Below are 24,801 nucleotides of genomic sequence, written 5' to 3' on the forward strand. Positions count from 1 at the left end.
AGAACTGAGTTAGCACTCAGGGGGACTCCCTTCCACACGACGTGCGGTGAAAATCTGAGGAGAACTGCCTCTGCTGAGAGTGTTCTAGAGGGTGCTAGTAGCTGATTGGTTGGAGCTGACTTTTGGTTCTTTTTACGATAATGATGTAGATAGGCTACTAAGATTTAGGCCTTAGGCTTTTTTCTTTTAGCCTACTACTGTTATTTACTTATGGCACTACTTTTGTAATTTACCGTGGGACTCCTGCCTCGGCGACGGGGAATGATTCAGGCATGTGAATCTATGAAAGATACCCCAATACTGGATAAAGTGTCCTCCATCAGTGAGGTACCCCGATGCTGGTAGGTCTCTGGCCGGAGGCAGTGTACCGCTGAAGTCCTTGTTCGGAAGTATGTGAATGTAAAGTTGCTGAAAACATGTGTTGGCCGCAAGTGTGGTAATGATGCTTGGTATGTACCGATGCAATGTTGTTGAAAATAAAAATTGTTTACAAAAAAAATTTCAAAAAAGATAGGTCAGTGGATGGAGTTGTCTTTTCAGGAACCCTCTCTGCCCAACAGCAGACTGGTTGCAAGCATGTCTTGCAGCAGTATACAAAGCTCTTTTCCTTGACTACTGGTCCTACAAACTGGTGTACCTATGATGTGGACACTGGTGACAGTTCACCTGTCAAAAACAAAATCTATCTACACTCTGATCAAGTCAAGGAAAGCAGCAAGAGGCTGGAGTTAGGGGTTATTGAGCCCTCTGAGAGCTCCTGGGCCAGCCCAGTGGTTCTAGTCCCCAAACCTCATCCACAGGGTGGAAAGAGAGAAATTAGGTTCTGTGTGAACTATAGAGGGCTCAACTCGGTCACCAAGACAGATGCTCACCCTATCCCAAGAGCAGATGAGTTGATAGAAATGTGGCTGCACCCAATTTGTCTAAGTACCTTTGACTTAACTGCAGGGTCCTGGCAAATTAGCATGGACCCAGGAGCAAAAGAAAAGAGAGCATTCTCCACACCTGGTGGGCATTATCAGTTTACTGTTATGTCCTTTGGTTTAAAGAATGCCCCTGCCACCTTCCAGAGGTTGGTGAATCAAGTCCTTGCTGCACAGGAGTCCTTTAGTGCTGCTTATCTAGATGATATTGCTGTCTTTAGCTCCATCTGGCAGGATCACCTGATACACCTTGGGAAGGTATTAAATGCCCTGCAAACTGCAGGCCAAGCTATCAAGGCATCCAAATTCCAGATAGGGCAGGGAACTGTGGTGTACGTGGGCCACCTTGTTGGTTGAGGCCAGGTACAACCCTTACAGCCCAAGATCCAGGCCATCCTGGACTGGGCAGCTCCAACACCCCAGACCCAAGTCAGGGCATTCCTTGGCTTAACTGGGTACTGCAGGAGGTTTATGAAGGGATATGGGACCATTGTGGCTCCCCTCGCAGAAATTACCTCCAAAAAGATGCCCAAAAAGGTCAACTGGACAGTTAGCCTCTTTCAGTGTGTCATAAGCCTTCTGACAACTATGTGCTCAGCACCAATTCTCAAAGCTCCAGACCATGCCAAGCAGTTCATTGTGCAGACTGATGCTTCTGAGCTAGGGATAGGAGCGGTCCTATCCCAGACCAACGAAGAAGGCCAAGACCAACCTGTTGCTTTTATAAGCAGAAGGCGTCTTCCCAGGGAGCAGCGTTGGAGTGCCATTGAGAGGGAGGCCTTTGCTGTGGTTTGGTCCCTGAAGAAGCTGAGACCATACTTGTTTAGTACTCACTTCCTAGTTCAAACTGACCACAGACCTCTCAGATTGCTAATGCAGATGAAAGGTGAAAATCCTAAACTGTTTAGGTGGTCCATCTCCCTACAGGAATGGACTTTGTAGTGGAACACAGACCTGGGACTGCCCTGGCCAATGCAGATGGACTTTCCAGGTTCTTCCACTTAGAAAATGAAGACTATCTAGGGAAAGGTTAGTCTCATCCTCTTCCATTGGGGGAGGGGGAGGGGGGTTGTGTGAGAAAGTGCCCTCTTTCTGCATGGTTGCCCCCACTCTTTGCTGAATTGCTGATGTGCTTTGACTGAGTGTGCCCTGGGCTCCTGCTAATCAGGTACCCAGGGCCTATGTTCTTTCCCTAAAACTGCATTGAAGCCTAAACCCAATTGGCATCTCTGGCCACAGGTCAGCCCCTGGTAAATGGTACCACAGGTACCCAGGGCACTGTGACCAGAGAAGGCCTCTAAGGGCTGCAGCACTTATTGTGCCACCCTTAGAGGTTCGGTACCATTACACTCAAACACTATCTTTGCAGACTGCGTGTTTTGCTGCAGAACAAAGTGAAGACTCAACATGACAAACATCCATGTGAATGCAAAAAACACAAGCAAAGTAGCTTGAATGAACCGAGTGCACTACTCACAAAAATGTTATTCAATCTTTACACAATTTTAAACTGTAAATGACACAATGTGACAGTATTCATACAAAAAGAACTGTAGTGAAAGAAAGTGTATCAACAAGAATTTTGAATATGCTACTTACCAGTATGCATCTGTTCTTGGCATGTAGGGCTGCCGACATTCTTATCTGTGCATAGATCGCCGCCTAGTGTTGGGTCCGGATGATTGCACATTGTTGTCCTGGTAGAGTCTTCAAAGTATCCTGAGATGGGTGACTCCTCCCCTGGACCACAGTGCGCATGGGCATCCTCTCCATCCCCAGATTGTTTTTCGCCATTGTGGCAGTGATGGAGTAGATACAGGAAGTGATGACCATGCTATACAGTAATTCTGAGAGCTGCAGCTGCTACAGGCGCCGGGGAGGAGGGTGGGCGATATGAATGTCAGCAGCCCTACATGCCAAGAACAGATGCATACTGGTAAGTAGCATATTCAGTTCGAGGCATGTGGGCTGCTGAATTCATATCTGTGCATAGAATACACAGCAGTACCTCCTATTAGCGGCGGCTACCCGTGCCAGCTGCAGCAGTCTGAAAAAGAGTTTTGAGAACAGCCTGTCCTACAGCTGCCTGCTGTTTTGAGTGTACATCTACACAGTAGTGTTTGGTAAATGTATGTATAGTGGACCATGTGGCTGCTCTACATATTTCCTGTAAAGGAATGTTTCCCAGGAAAGCCATGGACGCCCCTAACTTTCGTGTTGAGTGGGCTCGTGGGGGAATTGTTAATGTGCGTTTAGCTTTCTGATAACAAATTTGTATACATTTAACGATCCATCTGGCTATACCTGCTTTGGAAATGGCGTTGCCCTTGTGTTGTGGAGAGAAGGCAACGAAGAGTTGTTTAGTTTTCCTAAAGTTTTTAGTTCTGTCAATGTAGTACATGAGGGCCCTCTTTACATCTAGTGTGTGGAGCATCCTCTCAGCGACATTGTGGGTTTTGAAAGAAAACAGGCAGTTCAATGGTTTGGTTCATGTGGAACTGCGATATTACTTTAGGCATGAATTTGGGGTTGGTACGTAGTACGACCCGGTTTGCGTGAACTTGTATAAATGGCTCCTGAATGGTTAGTGCCTGGAGTTCACTAACTCTCCTTAAGGAAGTGATGGCAACCAGGAAAGCCACTTTCCAGGTGAGGAATTGAATCTCACATGAATGGGGAGGTTCAAAGGGTGGACCCATTAGTCTGGTGAGGATCAAGTTGAGGTTCCACACCGGTGCTGGGGGGTGCCTTGGGGGAATCACCCGTTTAAGTCCTTCCAAGAAGGCTTTGATGGCAGGCACTCTGAATAAAGAGATGTGTTGCCTGTTTTGGAGATAGGCTGCTATTGCGGTTAAATGGACACGTATCGAGGTGTATGCCAGATTGCATCGGTATAGGTGTAATAGATAGCAGATTATGTTCTGAATAGATGCGTCTAGCGGGTTAATGTCATTGTTGTTGCAATAAATGACAAACCTCTTCCATTTGGCTGCATAGCAAGCTCTGGTAGTGGGTCTCCTAGCTTCCTTAATGATCTCCATACAGTCAGGTGGCAGGTTTAGGTAGCCAAACTCTAGGACTTCAGGAGCCAGATTGCCAGGTTCAGCTGTTGCAGATCTGGGTGCTGAATTTCTCCATGGTTCTGCGTCAAAAGCGCGGGTTTGAGCCGCAGCCTTTGATGCGGCACCACGGAAAGTTCCAGAAAGGTGGTGTACCATGGCTGGCGTGCCCATGTCGGAGCAACCAGGATTAGTGTCAGTGAGTACTGTCGCAGTTTGCGTGCCACCAGCGGTATCAACGGCGCTGGGGGAAAAGCGTACGCAAATCTGCCGGACCAGTTCATCCATATCGCATTGCCCTGCGACTGTGGATGTGGAAACCTGGCGGCAAAGCTTTGGCATTTTGCGTTTTCCCTTGTGGCGAATAGGTCTATCTCTGGATGACCCCACTGCTGGAAGTACGGTTGGAGTACTGATGGGTGTAACTCCCACTCGTGCATCTGGTGGCTGTGTCTGCTGAGCAGATCCGCCATCTGGTTGTCCTTGCCTGGGAGGTGTTCCGCCATGAGGAATATGTTCCTCTGAATGGCCCACTTCCACATGCTCTGAGCCAGATGAGACAACTGTGGAGAGTGTGTTCCTCCCTGCTTCTGTATGTAGTACATGGCAGTCATGTTGTCCGTCCGGATCAACACGACCTTGTTGCACAGGTGTACTTTGAATGCTTTCATTGCCAGGAAGATTGCCATCAGTTCCAGAAGGTTGATGTGCATCTTCTTTTGTTGTGTAGTCCATAGTCCCTGCACTGTGTAATTGAGTACATGAGCTCCCCATCCTTGGAGAGACGCGTCCGCTGTCAGTATTATTTGTGGAACAGGCTCTTGGAACGGTCGGCCCTTGCAAAGGTTTTGTGGATTCCACCAATGCAGAGAGTTGTATGCCCGACCGCTCACCAACACTAGGTCTTTTAGTTGCCCGTGAGCCTGATTCCATTGACGTGCTAAGCACTCCTGAAGCGGGCGCATATGTAGTCTCGCGTGTGGGACTATGAAAATGCAGGAGGCCATCATGCCTATTAACTGCATGAACACTCGCGCCGGAAGGGAGTGTTGAGGTTGGAATTTTGAGATCAGCAGTTGTATGCTGTTGATTCTCACAAAAGTTGGCTGAGCTGTGGCAGCCAGAGTGTTGATTGTCGCACCTAAGTACTGTTGTACGTGCGCAGGTTGGAGACTTGATTTTGGGTAATTTAGTGAGAATCCCAGATCGTGAAGAAGGTGAATGGTGTGGGACATGTGGGTGGCACATTGTTGTGCTGACTTGGCCTGAACTAGCCAGTCGTCCAAATAAGGGAAGACGTGAATATTTTGTCTTCGCAGATGCGCGGCCACTGTCGCCAGGCACTTGGTAAAGACCCTGGGTGCTGTTGTTACTCCGAAGGGGAGAACTTTGAACTGATAGTGATTCCCTTGAATAGTGAATGAGGTATTTCCTGTGTGAAGGGTGTATTGGTATGTGGAAGTATGCATCCTTCAGGTCTAGCGTAGCTAGGAAGTCCCCCTGACTGAGTAGTGGGAGAACCTGTTGGGAGGGTGAGCATATGGAAATGCTCCGAAAGTATATATAGGTTTAGGGGTCGCAGGTCTAGGATAGGTCTGAGCGAGCCGTCCTTTTTTGGGATCAAGAAGTACAGAGAGTACACCCCTGTGCCCTGCTGGGCGATGGGCACTACTTCTATGGCCCCTTTTGCGAGCATAGCAAGCACTTCTTGCTGGAGTAAATCTAAGTGTTCGGCTGACATAGGACGGTGCTTTGGTGGTATGTTGGGTGGAGTGGAAGTGAGTTCCAGACAGTACCCATGTTGAATGATGTCCCTGACCCACCTGTCCGTGGTGATGTTCTTCCATGCGGACAGGAACAGCTGGAGTCGTCCCCCGACAGGTGTTAAGTGGTCGGGGGGTAGGGAGGGGGCGTCACTGTTTGTTCTTTGGGGAGGACCTGGTGTTGCCATATCCACGTCCCCTGCCCTTGGTGCTGGATCCACGATATCCACCCCTGTTGTTTTTGTCGTAGGTGGTTTGTGTGCCACCTTTAGAATACTGTTGTTGTGACCCCTGACCCCTTGACGTTCCCCTATTTCCAGTGCGACGAAAGGAGCCACTACGGAATTGCTGCGTTTGTAGCGCCCCCATAGATTTGGCAGTGTCTGTCTTTTTTTATTTTCTCTAGGGTAGTGTCAACGTCTGGGCCAAATAAAAATTCCGTGTTAACCGGTAAGTTCAGGATATTGTTTTGGATCTCGGGTTTGAAGCCTGAGATGCGTAACCAGGCATGGCGTCGCAGCATGACACTTGTGTTTATTGCCCTGGCCACTGTGTCAGCTGCGTCTAGGGCGCATTTTATGGATGCATTAGTGAGGATTTGTCCTTCTCTAATGAGGAGTTCCGCTGACTCTTTATACTCCTCTGGTAGATGTTGGAGCAGTGACTCCAACGTGTCATAATGTGACCTGTCATAACGTGCCAGGAGTGCCTGTGTATTGGCAATGCGCAGGATATTCGCTGCTTGTGCTGCAATACGTTTGCCCGATGTTTCAAGGACCTTTGACTCTTTGTCTGGGGGAGGAGCATCACCAGTCGTCTGTGAGTGGGCTCGTTTGCGAGCGTTGGTAACCACCATAGAGTCTAATGGCAACTGACCCCTAATGTATTTAGGGTCTCCAGGTGCAGGCTTATATTTCTTTTCAATCCTGGGGTTTAACGCCCGGGCTCTTGTGGTGTCCTTGAAAATGTCTTTGGCAGGTTTCAGAACCCCTTTAAGCATGGGCAGAGTCTTGACAGTCCTTTCTGAAGATGCGAAAGTGTCAAGCAGGAAGTCCTCCTCAATGGCGTCAGAATGTAGTTCTACCCCATGATGAGCAGCAGCCCGTTCGATAAGGACATTAAATGCGGCCGTGTCCTCTGTAGGAGATGTTTTAATGTTGTAGAGTTGCGCATCCTGAGTATGTGGCGCGATACTTTGGTCTGTGGGGTCATCCCATGCCTGATCAGGGTCTTGTGGTTTATCGGGATCTGCGTCCCCGGGGTAGATGGTATCGTCCCCACCATATTCCTGCATCGGGTCCGATTCAGAATGGGTAGGAGAAAAGGACTGCGGATCCAGTTGGAGGGGATGGAAGTGTTCTTGTAGCACTGGTTCCTGCTCCGCCGGTAGCTTGCGTTTAAGAGGAATTTTGTATGGAACTTCTTCCCTGACTGGCGTTATTTTGCGCTTGTGGAGCATTAACCTGCCAGTGTCGGCGTTGATAAATTGCGGCCCCGAAGAATCTTGTTCTGTTAGGCCAGTGGTGGTGGACTGTGTGTGTAGGACACGTGTCCGAATCTGAAATAGTTTCGGTGCCGATGTCGGTGGCAGCCCAAATGTAATGTTGGTGGGCTCCGAGTGCACTCTACAGGGTGAGGTAGTGTCGGGACCCGAGGTAGAGTGGAGGGCTACCCGGTCACGGATGCGTTGTAGAGATGCAGAGACCTGCTGCACAGCAAACTGAGATGGTGGTTTGGTGGGCATCTTGGTAGTAGGCGTCGGGGCCGACCCCGACTTTTTTGTTGGAAGGGGGTCACTGGTCTGAAGGGATGCATCGATAGTCGATGTAGTCAAGGACTTATTCGGCATTGGCGCTTTAGGTGTCGACGTAGCCGAGGCGGCCATCTTGACTGCGGAGGTCACGGGCTTCGGTGTCGGCGCCGAAGGTGTCGGTGCCTTGTGGTGCCCGAGGGCACGCTTCTTCTGTGCGTCGACCGTGTCTGCTGCGGTGAGCTCGGCGCCGAAGTCTCTCTGTACGCGTTCGGAGCCGACGACTTTTTTCGGCGTCGGGGCAGTGGATTGTTTCGACGCCTTTGATCCGACCACCACCAGTTTCACTTTCGATTTTGAAGGGACTGGAGCGATGGATGTTTTTGGGTTTAACAACCCGGTCGTCTTTGGTAATAGTGGCTCTTGCATAGTGTTCGATGCCGGGCCGGAAGGCGGGGCCGAGGAACCATGTATTAGGTCTTGGGTAAGGCCCGAAGGCGATCCCTCGACCGGAGCCTGACGACGATGTACAGTTTTGGCCTCCGTTTCGACGGATTGGCCTAGCTCCTCGGGAGAGCTGTCTTCTTCGGCCCCATAGGCTTCGTCGAAGTCCCCTACCTCGTCGACGGCTTCTTCACGTCGAAAGAGCCCTTCGTCATCGTCGTCAGATTGGGAACCATGCTCTGAAGCGGGGCTAGAGACTATTTCTTCCACGCTCTCGGCGTCCTCGTCGCTGAATATATTGGTGGGTGCGGGCGCTGCCTGCTGTGCCTCGAGCCTCGCTGCCCGTCGGTTCCGTAGAGTTTTCTTGGATCGGAACCGCGCGCAGGCCATGCATTTCGATTCGTCGTGATCCGGCGAGAGACATTTATTACAGACCGGGTGGACGTCGATATGAGGGTACTTGGCGTGGCACAACGGACACCTCTTGAACGGAGTCCTCGATTCCATCGTCGATCGAGCGTCGAAGTTTGGACCAATTTGGTCCGGAAGTTGGAAGAGGGTGTGGAGCACTAGAACTAGTAGTCGACACCGAACGGTAACAGTACCGACGAAAACTATAGGCCTTTTGGCCTAAAACTAAGTATTCCGAAGTTGAGCTAAGATAGTTGCATCCGAACCCAATGGCGGAAAAAAACAATCTGGGGCTGGAGAGGATGCCCATGCGCACTGTGGTCCAGGGGAGGAGTTACCCATCTCAGGATACTTCGAAGACTCTTCCAGGACAACAATGTGCAATCATCCGGATCCAACACTAGGCGGCGATCTATGCACAGATATGAATTCAGCAGCCCACATGCCTCGAACTCATTGATTTCAAGGTAAACTCATGTTAGCAAAGAACATGGTTACAACCCGTTGTATTGATAATTCAAATACAATATGTACATAATATATCATGCAAAAGACATGGGAATGAAAATGGAAAAATCTTCATATCGATTCCACTTGATAGAACAATGCCCTATGCATGTCGGGACACCATTGTCCCTTCTTCAGCGGAGTCAGCTTAGTGAGTGATCAGGCCCACGGCTAGGTTTGCCTGCAACAATGACCATAACGCTTGACAAAAAACCTGCACCAGAGCAGAAATTGCTTGCTAAGTTGATGCCTGCCATCTTTGGGCAGCCTGAATCTGCCGGTGCACCTTCGGGCTCCGGGGACTAGGCTGGTGGCCCTGAGCCTTCGACTCCGGCCTCGGCACCGCAGGGTCACCATGGATACAGGCCTGGACCCGGATCGGCGCCGGTCGACCTAGTTACACCTCCCCCGGCGACGCTTCTACCGGCACCATGTCCGCAGCAGACGCCGGTTGTGTCCCCAGCCGGCGTCGACCCAGGCCTCAATGCTGATGTAGACACGGAGCGGAACCGGCATCGACCAACGCCAGATCCGGCGCCAACGGGTACTTTTGGGCCCTTGTTCTACCCTGGCTCTTTTAGACCGGATTAGCAGCCAGAGGAGGGTCTGAGGACCCTTTAACTGACCAGTTAGGCTATGAACCGGATGGGAGAGACGGACGGGGAAGCCAGTGGTCTGGGTACCTCACCAGACCTTGGCATGTTGTCTCCTCCTACCCTGGCTACGGAGGCGGGAGCATCTTACACAGTGGTGTTGCGTAGGGGGGGCCCGAGGCTCTCAGCCTCGAGCTACCTCCAGTGGCAGTCAGGACTAACCTCCTGACCGAAGAGCTCGCTGCCGGTTTAAGCATCTCTGAGCCCCTGCTGCCGTTTAATGAAGTCCTAACAGACATCCTTTTGGTCACCTGGTCCAGGACCAACACAGGGGCTCCTGTGGATAGGTTGATTGCCCGACGCCACCGCCTGGCCCCGGGCGACCCCACTTTCCTCTCCCAACACCCCACATCTGAGAGCTTGGTGGTCCAAGCCTTCGCCTCCAAGGGCGCATTCCCTAATGCTCCACCTGATACGGAATCCAAAAAGCTGGACCATCTTGGGAAGAAGATGTTTTCTTCCTCCAGCTTGGGACTGCGGTCGGTAAACACTGCATGACTGTTGGGCCGTTACACCCACTCCATGTGGGATATGGTTGCGCAAGGAGGAGGCCCTGGCCATACTCTCTTGTGCAGTTGCCGAAGGGAGAGACGCAGCGAAGTTTACCATCCGCTGTGGGCTGGATACCGCTGACTCACTAGGCAGGACGACTTCCACGTTGGTAGCCCTTCGACGCTACGCCTGGTTGAGGTCGACTGCTTTTTCAGGGGATGTCCAATCCAATCTTATGGACATGCCCTTTGATGGCTGTCTCCTATTCGGCGACAAGGAAGACAACGCGCTGGAGTGATTTAAGGACTCAAGCTACGGCCAGGTCCTTGGGCCTCTCCACAACCTGCCATGCACAGTCTGCCTTTCGCGGCTACGGAAAGGGTGCCCCGCCATGTTCCACCCAGAGCCACAGGCAAGCGCAAGCTGTTCAGCCCCTGCGAGGCCGGGGATGTGAAAACCACCGCCGTAGTTCTGGGGGCCAGCGGGAGAGCCAGTCCACCACAGCCCCTTCTGCAGCAGCCTCCAAACCCTCCTAGTCTGACCTTTCAGGGCCACCAAACGCCAGTGGGCGGCAGGATTCACCATCACCTCCCTAACTGGCACACCATCACGTCAGACAGGTGGGTTTTGAAATAGTCCGAAGGGGCTACTCCCTCCCCTTCGAGACTACCCCTCCATCCATGCCACCTCAGTACCATTGCATGTCGGAGGATCATCTGGCCCTTCTCCAACAGGAAGTTTCGGCACTCTTGGCCAAGGGCGTCATCGAGCACGTTCCTGTCCCTGAAGTAGGTTGTGGTGGCTATTCCCACTACTTTCTGGTGCCCAAAAAGGACAAAGGCCTGCGTCCAATCTTGGATCTCAGGAACGTCAACCGCTTCCTCCGGAAGGAGAAGTTCAAAATGTTGACGCTAGCTCAGGTCCTGTCTGCCCTCGACCCTGGAGACTGGATGGTAGCGTTGGACCTGCAGGATGCTTATTTTCACATCCCTGTCCTGCCAGCCCACTGGCGGTTCATGGTAGGCCACGAGAACTTTCAATTTACCGTGCTCCCCCCTTTGGCCTTACCAGCGGCCCTCGGGTGTTCACGAAAGTGATGGCGATGGTCCCAGCTCATCTGCGCAGATCAGGGGTTCCAATCTTCCCCTATCTCGACGACTGGCTGTTGAAGGCGTGCTCGCAACATGCTGTTGTCTCCCATCTCCAGAGTGTGGCTGACCTCCTGCAATCGCTAAAGTTCTCCATCAACGTGCCGAATTCACACCTGATTCCCTCTTAGAAGCTCCTCTTCATCGGAGCGGTTCTGGACACTATGTAGATTCTGGTCTATCCCCCCCCCCCCCCCAACAGTGAGTCCGTGATATTCGGGCTATGATTCCGATCTATCAGCCTCTGTCCCGGGTTTCGGTCAGGATGACCCTCAGGATACTGGGCCTGATGGCCTCCTGCATCCTGCTGGTGGACCATGCCAGATGGCATATGCGGGATCTGCAGTGGGACCTGAAGTTCAAGTGGGCACAACATCAGGGGAACCTGTCCGATTGTGTAAAGATCTCAGAGGGCACTGCACACCAATTGCAGTGGTGGCTAACAAACCAGGATTGGGTCTATGGCAGATCCCTCTCCCTTCCCTAACCAGAATTCACAGTGGTGACCAATGCATCACTTCTGGGTTGGGGCAGCCACATGGAGGAGGTGGAGATCAGAGGCCTCTGGTCTCCGTCGGAGTCCAGGCTCCACATCAACCTTCTGGAGCTTCGGTCGATTTGTCTTGCACTCAGAGCATTCCTTCCCTCTGTCCGGGGAAGAGTAGGGCAGATGTTCATGGACAACACCACCAGAATGTGGTACTGCAACAAACAAGGCGGGGTGGGATCGTGGACCCTATGTCAAGAGGCTCTCCACCTCTGGACATTGCTGGAACATCAGGGCATATTCCTGGTGGTTCAACACCTGTCAGGTTCCCTGAACGCCAGGATGGACGAACTCAGCCGCAGGTGCATGATGGATCACGACTAGCGTCTTCACTCTGAGGTGGTGCGAGCTCTCTTTCGACAGTGGGGAGAGCCTTGGTTAGATCTATTCGCCACCGAAGAGAACGCACATTGTCAGCAATTCTGTGCGTTGGAATTTCCAAGGCAGCACTCGCTAGGCAACGCTTTTCTTCGCGAGTGGAGTTGCGGTCTGCGATACGCCTATACCACCTCTGCCCAGAATGCTGAGTAAGATCAAGCACGACCGGGCCCAAGTCATTCTTGTGGCTCCGGATTGGGCACAGAGAGTCTGGTATCCTGAGCTGCTACACATGGCCATCGGTCCTCCGATCAGACGCCCTCTTCGGGAGGATCTTCTGTCGCAGCAGCAGGGGACGGTCCTCCACCTGAACCTTTCCAGCCTCCACCTCCTTGCGCTGAGATTGAGTGGCGGCAGTGGACGTTGTTTGACTTGACTCCCGAACTTTGTGATGTTATCTTGGCAGCCAGGCGTCCCTCCAGTAAGACGTTATACGCCTGCAGATGGAACAAATTTGTGGCATGGTGCACAGCAAAGGCTGCGGATCCCCTTTCTGCCCCTCTTTCGGAGGTCCTCTTGTTCCTCCTTTCTTTGGCTCAGCAGGGCTCTGCTCTGGGCACTCTAAAGGGCTATCTCTCGGCCATTTCAGCCTTTCTTAGGCTTCTTGATCAGCCTTCTCTTTTCAAGTCCCCTGTTGTAAATAGTTTCCTGAAGGGCATTACTCATCTTTTTCCTCCTGTTCCCTTCCTAATGCCTCAGTGGGACTTGAATCTAGTTCTTACATATCTTATGTGGGCTCCCTTTGAGCCACTACATAACTGTCCTCTCAGGGTTCTGACCTTGAAAACTGCCTTTCTGGTAGCCATCACCTCTGCACGCAGGGTGAGTGAGGTCCAAGCTCTTTCTTCTAAGCCTCCTTTTCTGACTGTTCATCCGGACAAGGCTGTCCTTAGAACTCGTCCTTCCTTCCCAAAGTGGTTACTCCTTTCCATATTGGACAGACCATCACTTTGCCCACCTTTTTTGTGCCTCCTTCTAAGGAGGAAGAGAGGCTCCACCATCTGGATCCTAAGTGTGCACTTTCCTTTTACTTGTGAACTGACTTCTAGGGTTAAGGATTTCCTTTCAGGGCACTAGTTTTGTGCACCATTGGTCAGTGTCTCGCATGGCTCTGCGCTTCTGGCGTGAAAAGTCGTGTACAGAACGTACGTCAGTGCGCGAGGGCAGCATCTAAGTAGCTACTGCAACGTCATCCCGGTGACCACGACGCCAACGACGAACACGGAGACGACCGACGCCACCTTTAGTCGCGCAGGGGTACTGTTGACGGAGCCAGTCAGACGCCTGGGGATAATTCTAAGGTAAGGAATCTATAACTAACTTATGATTCTTACAGATATATCGTTACCGAAGGTAAGTAACTTGTTCTACTGCTCGACCACACTACCACAAATGGAGAGTGAGGTACTATCTAACTTTACCTCTGCCTACCTTTGGGGTTCCACTGAACTTTGTGCACACTACACCTCACTTTGGTATAGTATATACAGAGCCAGCTTCCTACAATGACCGGCATGATTTGCTCCTTCCTGCCTTCTGTAGACCTTTCTGCAAGGATACCGCGATGACCTGGTCAGCGTTTTCTCTCTACAATGCTCCTGAGCTTGTCCCGTCACCTCTCCCTTAGTGAAGTTTTTAAAGGCTAGCTGAGCTCTAGCCATCCAAGTGCCCCTAGACTCCTTCACACAACTTGCACCTGCTGCAGAGAACAGGAGTGGAGCAGTGAAGAGTTTACCTGCTGCTGACAGTGATTTAAATAGGCAGGTTCGAAGGGGCATATTTACGAGACACTTGTGCCTCTGGAGTGTCACTTTTTGTGATGTTCTGGCAGTGCAAATTACAAAATCGTATTAGGAAGCCACACGAAGCCACTATGTGTGCACTCTGCCTTCTGTGATATAACTTGTTGGGCCGAGAACACCATGAATGGACTGGCAGGACCTCAGCCCCTGCCTTTGGCCACCCACACATTTGTACAATGCAAGTAGAGCAAATAGCTGTAGCTGATGCACCCACTTTACTTTTGTTGCCTCACCTTTGTTGGTATATGGCTGTTAACTGCTTGCAGGGATGTAAATGCATGCATGGAGAAACTGCAGTGGTCTGGCACTGTAATGGCATTAGGGACATGTCTTACACTCCTCTGCCGTTTAGTTTGATTCGAGAGCAAGAATGAAATACACATGCAGTTGGGCAGGGCATGCATTCTTAACAGATGCTTAGCGAAGCCCAATCAGAATGGGACTGCCATTATTAACTTTTGCTAAGCTTTTCAAGTTTGAGAGGCAGAGGCTGGCTGCCTCACAAAAATAATAAATGAAATTAAGAAATAAGTAACTTTTTAGGTCTTGCCTTCAAACAGTATCAGCTGTCTGGCTAGACCTCATGTTCTCACACAGCACACACCTACACAACATACACCTAAATATAAAAACCATAGCCTCTGCACAACCCCTTTCAGTCACTGCTCAGGAGGGTTGTCCATCAACGTTAGTATTCGCGCACAGCATCTCACTGATGTGACGGTCTTCAAAAGGAGTTAACAACGCACACTGGTTGTAATTTATCCTTTTTTTTTCTACGTGGAGGCCGCTTTTAAGTCAGCGGCGATGTCAATGCAGTGTCGCCCTGACATTCTGAACACTGCTCACAGAGAAGAGTTCAGTAACTGATACTAGTATCCCATCCTTCCCACTCTGCATGCCTGATTCTTTAATCCTCCCAGCAGAGGACACCGACATATGTGTCATACGGCAAGGAAGTGACAGAAAGTTCCAAGCTAATCTCATCCAACATGGTGCTTTGAATAACGTTTTGTGTGCGTTCTTGTTCACTTGTTTACCCAGTCATTACTCACACAGCATACACTTACAATTGTGTTTTATATGTGGAAAGTGTTGCCACAACTTTTTGGGCTCTCATTATGAGATAACAGATAAATTATGCGTCATAATTACTAGTAGTGTGATAATTATGACTCTCTCTGTGTTGCCCTAATAAATTCCGGCAGATCAATCTTGCAAAAATGTATTAGGGGAAAACTTCCAGAAAAATATCAAACGTGTAATTCTGTGTGTTACAAATCGATTACGCATGTTAATGCTCATCTTCCTTGTAAAAACTCAGAATAGGAGGTTTTTTTCCCACGTGTTAAATATACATCACACGCATCCCAGGGTAATGGTATTTAGTATAAGTGGTAAATCCTCCACACTATTCCTATACATTTTTAACAAGGATCTTAGTATTTTGAGGTTGCACTGCGATAAGCAGGGCATGCCTTCACTACTAGCAGGCACTATGCTTTTTCTCCACCGTATAGTGCCATTGAGGGTTTTCTTTTACATACTTCAAGAATACCAAAGCACCTAAATCATTAAAATGATTTCTGCATGTGCTTAAAAAAGATAATTAATACCAGACTTGTGTATCCCCACCTGTCCTGGCTAAGAAAAGTATAAATGCATGTGTTCTCATACATTTTTAAGTATACCTCTAAACTATGTGCCAATACATCCGTTTCTTGCCATTTTGTTTCTTGTACATAATAGTGGTCAGTTCAACCTTGGGTTCCAGCCCAGCCACTCTGTCACTGTCACTCACAGGGTCTCCGGCAGGCCCCATTTTCCAATCCCAATTTCGTCAGGTTCTGAGATTCTCAAACAAATACTATTAGGCAATGGCCTATGCTGCAGTTCTAAACTTTGAGACACTATTAGTTGTCAGCATTTTAATAAATAGGTGGTTACATCTAAACATGGTTTGAGAAATCTGCAATTTTTACAGAGAACACACAGGGTCTAATTATGAGGTCGGTGAGTCCGACACTGGTAACACGTCTGTGCCAGAACCACCGACGGGCTCAAGGAGCCAGTTAGTGCGTCCGATTGACAGCACAATCCCTTAATGACGGCAGTTCTGCTGTCGGGATTATGTCATCGGTTTCTGACAACCATTCCATGTAGGCCTTTCCGACATGGAAAGGCTGTTGGAAAGCGCCATTGGGGGCCCCTAGCAGGGGCCCACTTCCCTCTGGCCCTCCCCAATGAGGCCTGGCGGAGCACCTATGGTGTACCCCTTAACATCCCTGCATCGTGTTGCAGGTACTGCATGGTGACTGCCACACAATACAGGGAGGTTTGCAATCCTCCATTCTACAATGGAAGCTTGTGCTGCAGGCCTAATCCGCCCGCTGCACAAGCTTCTATTGTAGAACAGATGTTGCATCCAAATTGGGATGTCAGAACAGCGACCTATGGTCAGGCAGTTCTTTTCCCGCAATGGTGTCGGGCAGAAGCAAGTCCGCCTGACATCGTAATAAGCCCCTAAATATTCACCTGACTGTATCTGGTTTATCTAGTTTGGCATTTACTTTTCACTGGCATTATGACTTTGATCAGCTGCTGAAAGGCGGCTGTTCTCTCGCCATGGATTGTTTTGCCTTTTTAAATACAGTTGTCCTTTTTTCAGAGAAAGATGTTGTTAAAATTATTATAAGCAGCCAGGTGAGGATTTTGGAGTTTGGCTGCAAGTAAACGATCAATTAATGTGAGGGGCCTTTAAAAAGTGGGGCCCAGGAACAGAGCCCACTCTGCCCATGCATTAAACGGTCTGAAGAGGGATTGAGGTAGTTTATTCACTTTTAAGTGCAAAATGTTCATGAAATATATATATATATTTTTTCAAAACATACCGAATTAGTCCTTTTCCGTTTCCAACAGTCCGGATTCAATCGCTTTTGTTCTTCAGCCAGGGCTTTGGCTTCTAATGTGTACATTCGCCGCTCTTCGTTTTTCATTTTCTTCCACCTGTCACCAAGTATCACACTTATGGCTCTGGAGAATAAATATTTAGATACATCAACGACGTGAGTTTAGAAGTACTTTCCATGTTTTGGACAGCTCTTTATAAAACTGCTGTCTTCAAAAGCATGCGACTAAAAACTGAATGTTTCTAGCACATAATTAGACAACAAATATAAACACAGGACTGGGAAACATAAAAACGTATCAACTGAGTAGAGGGAGACAAAGAGGAACAAAAACAGTAAAACTACAAGACCAGTGACCTGTAGCACTACACTCCAACTATCATACCGTACCCCTGAGTATTGCTGACCAGTGACAGAGGCTTTTTCTTGGCGCCCTTGTGCAGTCAGTGGTTATTGGTCACAATACCACTGGTGTCCCAGAATCACTGCTTAAATACTCCAACCGAGCATTTCATTCTCTAGGCAGAGCGCAGTTGAGGAGTCGAGGCTTACTCTAGGAGCAGACAAGGGCTACACACTAAAATACATCATGACACAATTATATCATCATTTAATAAAACCAATATCCAGCTAGCACTATATCTTCACAGCAGGCCCTGAATCATTTGCAGGTATGTAAGAAGAGTTCAGATGAAAATCCCCTGCTGCCCTGCCCTTCTTTGTTTTGCTGGACACCCTTGCGTTTTGCGCCAGTGTGCTCGACAATCAAGCAAACCCACTGAGGTGCTCCCTTGGTTTGTCGGCAACAGAACCGTGCTTTGATGTCTCTGTAGCGTCTCTTCAGTCTCCTTAACTATATACCACATTTGGAACCGAGCTTTAGAAAGTACATTTTGTTTATATGGAAAGAAAAGTTACTTACTTGTAATCCTAGTTCTTCTACGTCAAAGTTCCTTGAACATACTGCAGCCACAGCTTATTAGAGGCTTCTCAGAGGCTACATTTCACTAGTATAGTTTGTTTTACTTTAGAAAAAACAGCCTTACGGAGACCAAACTAGCTTAGAAACAATAATGTAGCATACAATTAACATAACTGTTGTGATGCAAAGGAAAACTTCATGCAACAGAGGAAAATGCAGCCACATAGGCCGCAGCAATGGAACACTAAAACGTGATAATGCGCCTTGACGTCAGGTGCTTGCAGATGAAGGGAAGAGAACAACGTTGGGAAGCGGGAGTCTGGGAGACGAAGGAGGAGAACAGGCAGCCAGGAGAGGCAGGACGCCTCGCTCGGCATGCGCTGGGACGAACCGCTGCATAGAGGAAGAATTTAGCTGTAGTAGACGCCCTTGAGCAGGTCAGTGAAGGTTGCCAGGGTGGGGAAAACACGCTGAGGTGGCAGGAAGGAGAGGGCTCACAAGTCAACGGAGAGAAGGCCCAACAAGCATTTACAATGCTATAGTCTTGGCATTGTTAAAGTTAGAGCTATTGGCATTGCTCATGACATTATTTTTGTTTATGTTTTTGTTTTTAAAACATTTAAACATTTAAAGAAACGGCATTGTTATTTACAATGTCAATAGCTTAATCTCTCCCAAATGCGAGACCTATTGCATTTGCACCCACACACAGAGCCACCCACACAATGAGGCACCCACACAGAGCCACCTACACAGAGCCACCTACACAGAGCTATTCACATAGAGCCACCCACACACAAATAGAGCCACCCACACAGAGCCACCTACACACACACACACACACAGAGTTACCCACACACAGAGAGAGCCACCCACGCATAGAACCACCTACAAAAAAAGCCACACACAGAGCCACACACACACACACAGAGCCTCCCACACACACAGAGCCTCCCACACTTACAGAGCCACACACACAGAGCCACACACACAGAGCCACACATACATACACAGAGCCACATACAGCCACACACACACACACACACACACACACAGATCTAGACACATACACATTGATCTTGGGATCCAAAGCAGAAGTGGCACCGTTGTTTTTAGATCTTTGCATTTATCACTAAAAATTAAGCATTTAAAAAATAAATGACTAATAAAAATTGACAGATTATCGGTGGAAAAGACGTTTTGAGATTTATGATGCAGCGAAATACACAAGGATATTGTCAAAAACAGTAACTGGTGCATGTGTAAAGCGCTCGGATACTTTTCTTGATTCTGGTCCTTGTAGGGCTGAATGAATTAAATGTCAAACAGGACTACAAACCCATGGAGAAAAAAGAAAATCACTTGAACATGCAGTAAGCTGGACTGGGTCTGAAAGTGGAGGCAGTTCAGAGAGCCGGCAGGGGTCTCCTGGTCAGCAGTAACTTGTGGGGCCAGTTTCTGCAGCCTTTTCACATGTCCGAGGTCTAAAGAGTGCAGGGGTCTGCTGAGAAGTGTCTGTTTGTTGTTCAAGTTGAGGCGGGTCTCCCTCTCTTCCTCACAGGGCCTGGAAAGTTTAGGAAGGGCTGGGACGTCTCTGGGTCTCGCATTTGAGAGAGATTAAGCTATTGACATTGTAAATAATGCCGTTTCTTTAAATGTGATTATACCAAAAGTAAAGAAATAGAAAAAAACATCTATTTCTTTACTTTTGATATAATCGCGGCACCCTCGCTTTACATTTAACATTAAAAGTAAAGCGTCGGTGCCGCAATGCTTGTTTATCCTACTTACAGCCCTAGTCTTAGGTTACCAAGAAAGTGCGGATTTGAGGGTACATGTGTAGCCCCTGGCATCTGATGTCTGGTTAGCGGTGAAGTGGAAAATGCCATGCTGGTGAGTGACTGAACCCTGGAGCATTACTGGCCTTCCTAGACTTAAAAAATGACAGTTAATTAAGTAAACCTTAGTAACCAATTAGAAATGTATTAAAGTTTCCCACAGGTGGCTGGCGTGGGCTACTGTGCAGACGTCACGCTATACAAAAACCCTAATACTAACTACACAAATATACACGGGCGTTTAGTACCAGGATAAATGCTGCTTACAGTTTGACGATGCATTGCATCTCACAAGTAAAATGTTGAGCACATTTATAACAAATTAATCAAGACTAATCAATGTTTCTGATTAATGTGCATAGCTCTTCTGGGAGTTTGAAACACGCACTGCACATGACAGGGGACCCACATCGCACCGTGAACTCTGTCAATCAGCGCCGCATAGTCAGTCCTGCGGCTTTCAGTGTCAGGGCCGGGCCCTCGCTTGTCAGGCAGTAGGCGATTAAGCCCGTGATTGGGCGGGTGACGTCTCCCGCAGGAGGAGGCATGCACGCCGGTTCGAACGTCTCACTCCCACCTCCGCGTCCCCTTCTGTGCCCTCGCGTCCCCTCTGCTGTTTTGCGGTGACATGTCCCCCGCCTAGCGCCCCGGCAGGATTTCTCACCACCAGCCAGGAGGATCAAGGACATGAAAGCATGCCTGGGCACACAGGCCCCTGGATCCTAGGAGACGGACATCGCTCCTCGCTGATCAGGGACAATGGCGGCACAATGGCGGGGCCTGGTGGCTTCGGAGTTGTGTCCCCTGGTGATGTCACATCTATCAGGGCAATCAGAATGAGAGAAGAAACACACCGAGACAATGCCCGACTGCTTTGATGTCTACGCAGGAGCGTGCTCACGCCTAGACACCCTTCGGTGCGCTGTCTCCAAGCTCTGCACCGGAGACCCCAGCAGAGGCGGCTTCCCTCACCTCTCTGGATCTCCAGCAAGTCGAGTTCATCCCTCGTCTGACAACTGAAGCCAAATAAACTTTTAACAACGTGTGGTTGAGACATGATGTATGGATGCGCACATATAATCACGCTGTGGCCTTCATAGTAGCATACGTGAGGTAAGAAGAGAGGGTTAAAGGGGTCCTTCCCGGTGTGCGGGTAAAGCCACCAAGAGATGCCCGGCTGCGCCTAGAAGTCACTCAGCGTGTCGCAGTGCCTTAGGGACCCCATGCTGCCTGCACGCGCCAATAGGCTCTCTGATTGGTTGACAAGGTCCACCAATCACAGTGCTTATTTGGTAGTTGCCAACCAATCAGAGCCGACTGGCGCGTGTGGGCAACGTGAGCAAGACATGCTGTCTTGTGGGCGTGTATTAAAAAAAACACGCCCAGAGAAAGAATCGAAAAAACACGCCCACGAATCGCACAGACACGGGGCTTGTTTGGAGAGACAAACCTCTTCTCCAATGGCTGACCAGCATTTCAGAGGCCAGCCAATGGAGAAGAGGAGAGAAGAGGGGCGGGTTAAAGCCCCACTACTCCAAGTCATTAAATCTCGCGAGCGAGACTGCGCAAGCGCAGCCTTCGCTAGTCGAGACCTAAAAAGGGGTAGGAGCCCTAGGGGTGGAAGAACGGATAGGGCGGCCTAACCAGGAGGGAGCCCAAGCGGTATTAGTGCAGAGGCAAGATGCTACGAAGGAGCTAGGCCGCAACAATAGTGGGCCTCAGGGGTTCAAGAAACCACTGTAGAAATACGGAGGAAAGCGACACGAAGAGGCACCACCTAAAGGGTGGACAAGGAGCCCTGGAGGAGAAACGGGAGCTGGGTGCAAGATTGCCGGGAATGGAGGGCTCCTAAGGCGGGGCATCTAACCTCAGTGTTCGAGACACCCTAAATCATAGAACCAGCCAGTCTTGAACAGCTGGGATAAAGAGGTGAATGAGAGTTTGCAACGGAGAGAATTGGGCCAAGTGACTCAGCTAATAAGGGTGGAAAGTTAATACTCCCCACAACAACGAAGGGAAGCAAGTAGATCGGAGCAGGCACGAAACAGTAGTAGTGTAGCAGAGGAGCAGTCCGAAATAATAGAGGCAGGCCTACTCACCGAGAGTCAACACAATCTGGGCTATTTCCCCGGAGCGACACCCCTGGGCTGGCTGCGCCGCGTGGGTGAAGGCCGCTGCCCTGCTGTTTCGATAGACTGACGCAAGGCAGCCGTCCCCTGTGAAGAAGGGCTACAGGTCCTCATACTGGAGTAGAGGGCTGCCCCCATCACCGATTGTAGGGAAACTGCACGGCCAGTGTTAAATCCACAAGACTGAGGGAGCCCTCGATTCTTGATTTTGCGGCCGCCTAGCATGGCAAAGTTGGGGTTACACCAGAAGGAATGGGGTGAATATCCAAACACTGAGGTCAGGACACTATAGATCCCTGCAAAAGACAGGAGCACACTGACGAGTAAGATGAAGCAGGAGGAGTGCCTAATGAGATTACTCAATTCTGTCCCACCTTAACTGATATAATGCAGGCAATGATAGAGGCCATACGCACAGATTTGAATCTACTAAAAGATGATCACCGCCGCCTGGCAGAACGGGTAATGAACAATGAGCGAATGATGGAAGACGTACCCTCGGAAGTCGAAGGAATGGGTAAAACTCTGTCAGAGGTAATGAACAGAGTGAAGACCCTGGAAATGCAAGCAGAAGACAGTGAAGGGAGGTCCCGTAGAAATAATAGAAGAATCATTGGGCTTCCGGAGCGAACAGAGGGCAGCGACATGGTGCAATTCCTAGAACACTGGCTGAAAACAGAAGTGGATCCAGAGGGCCTATCGCATTTCTATGCTCTGGAGCAAGCGCACAGGTACCAGTGCATCCCCCAGAGCCAGGAGCCCCCCCATGACCCGTCATTGCTTGCCTGCTCCATTTTAGAGACCAAGACCATATCCTAGCACAAGCTCGACAAAGCACACATCCACAAATTGGAAACAGCAAAATCATGATATTCTTGGATTTTACGAGAGGTGCATCAGCAGCGTGCCAACTTCAGATCTGTGAAGAAGCGCCTTAGACAGTTCCAGCTTCCATACACAATGATATTCCCAGCCAGACAGACAGAGTGAGATCACCCACGGAAACTCAATTCTTCCAGACTCCCCAAGAAACATGGGAATGATTGTAATCGGCCCAGTTGCGAAGATCCAGAGAGAACTCAATAGGAGAAACTGCCCATAAGAAGCAAAGAACTCCCGAAAAAGCCGGCACACCATCCTCAAAGGAAGCTAGAGAAGAAAGACATAGAATACTACGGGAGGTTGCAGAACTAAGTCAGGCGGATTCCAGCCCTAAATCTTTGAGAAATATTATGGAGGACAGTGAACACCAGATGGTTCCCGCAGTGTTAGCTCGGTGGAGGAATATGACACAGACCTTCCCAAAGTCACCCTCAAATCAGTGGACGAGCTCATCTGAACAGAGCCCCCAGCGGCAGATAAATGTGCATGGACAATAACTTCAATCATTGGTGTCCTTTTAACCCTGTACATGGGGTAAATGATCTCATTGGAGGGGATTCCTAACTAACCAGCGAGGGAGAGACTGGGTGGGTTGGGGGGTAAAATCCTTATCAGGTTAGATGGGGGGGAACTGGGAGGGACCCAATGACACTGCGCCTAGACTTCACCCCCAATTACAACAGCGCAGGTACTCTGCGTGTCGATACCATTGGTATTGAGTTTGGATGGGTACTGGACTGTCGCCTGTCCTGGGGTGGGGATGTTGGAGAGTTTGTTATATAAGGGGATCACAAGTTGGGGTGAGGCGTGCCTGGACTGAAGCAATTAATAAACTAAAAGGGACACTGACCCAGTGGGTTCCGCAGTAGATGTTAATATATTTCCTGGAATGTGAGAGGGATGCACACCATGACCAAGTGCCATAAGATACATGCATATCGGATCAGGAAAGGGACCCATATAGCACTTCAAGAAACCCATATTACTGCTAAGGAAGGAGAAGCCCTTCAGGGAAGATGGAGCAGACAGGTGCACTACACAAATTATTCCACCTTTGCTAGGGTGGTCCTTGTATGGGTGAGGGGGAATTCCCATTTCAACGTACTAAACACATAATCGATCCAGAGGGACGCTACGTAGTCCTGGTAGGTAAATTAGATGGCAGAGACATAACAATTGAGAACATATACAGACCGAATACAGATCAGGTCTCATTCCTTGCAGCTCTAGCCAGGAACTTCGCCCCATACTTGACTGGCTTGGTAATATTGGGCGGTGACTTTACTTGCATCACAGATGTAGAGTTGGACCGATCTCACCCACCCTTGAGACTCCCCCACTGTTCGTATGTCAGAAGCACGAAGAGCATGGCAACACCAGTGGGGAATAATAGACACCTGGAGAACGTTACACCCACGAGATGGGGACTACTCGTTCTTTTCATACCTACACGATCTACATGTTTGGCTAGATGCTATACTCTGCTCCCCTGACATACACAAGCATGTGAAATCCGGTGAATATCTAAGCCGGACGATTTCTGACTACAACCCCCTATTGGTAGGGCTTCAATGGACTAGGGAACGACCGTGCACTCCCCCTTAGAGGCTAAGACTGGAAGCCTTAGAAGACCAGGTCTTCCACGCAACAATAAAATCGGCGATAGGGCAGTACTTTCAAGATAATGCAGGGACGGCCAATAATCCATTGAGCGAATGGGACCCATTAAAAGTGGTGATCAGAGTGAAATGCATTTCGAAGGCGGTAGGGATCAGGGGGAACGCCCATGAGAGATTCTCTAGAAGCTGAACAGTGCCTTAGGGACCTCGAGCAAGAGCGGGCGGGCAATGGGGAACAGCAGGAACTCTTAGCCACCAAAGAGGTGGTAGCGGAACATGTAGAATGACTCTGCTGTTTTGATTATAAGAACTATATGGGCCGAGCTCACGTGGAAAGAGACAAGTCGGGGGTGATGCTGGCTTGGCTAGCTAACCCGGCCAAAAGAGGGTTGCCTATACTTGAAATCAGAAATGAGCTGGAAGGGGAATCATATATGCAACAAGACATAAACAAAGTGTTCTTTAAATACTATGCCAAGCAATATCGGAGCAAGACGGTGACTTCGGTGGCTGATATTGACAAGTTCATAGGGGCACAGGCATTACCTACTATAAACAGAGAAGCAGTCGAATTACTAGGAGAGATATAGAGCTGCACGAGGTCAGAGCAGCCATTAAAGCCAAG

At 49.4% G+C, this 24,801-nt stretch overlaps 1 protein-coding gene across 4 annotated transcripts in view; it reads right to left on the reverse strand.

The window, feature by feature from the left end:
- HBP1 (HMG-box transcription factor 1) overlaps positions 1 to 24,801 on the reverse strand; it is a 425,155-nt gene that overhangs the window by 16,098 nt on the left and 384,256 nt on the right. For all 4 annotated transcript variants that reach the window (XM_085654131.1, XM_085654129.1, XM_085654130.1 and 1 more), the window contains one exon: positions 16,769 to 16,910. In XM_085654131.1, the coding sequence (XP_085510257.1) occupies positions 16,769 to 16,910 (142 nt within the window). The remainder of the gene's footprint in view (positions 1 to 16,768; positions 16,911 to 24,801) is intronic.

Source organism: Triturus cristatus, chromosome 4_1 (genome assembly GCF_964204655.1).
Source record: "Triturus cristatus chromosome 4_1, aTriCri1.1, whole genome shotgun sequence".
Lineage (NCBI taxonomy): Eukaryota > Metazoa > Chordata > Amphibia > Caudata > Salamandridae > Triturus > Triturus cristatus.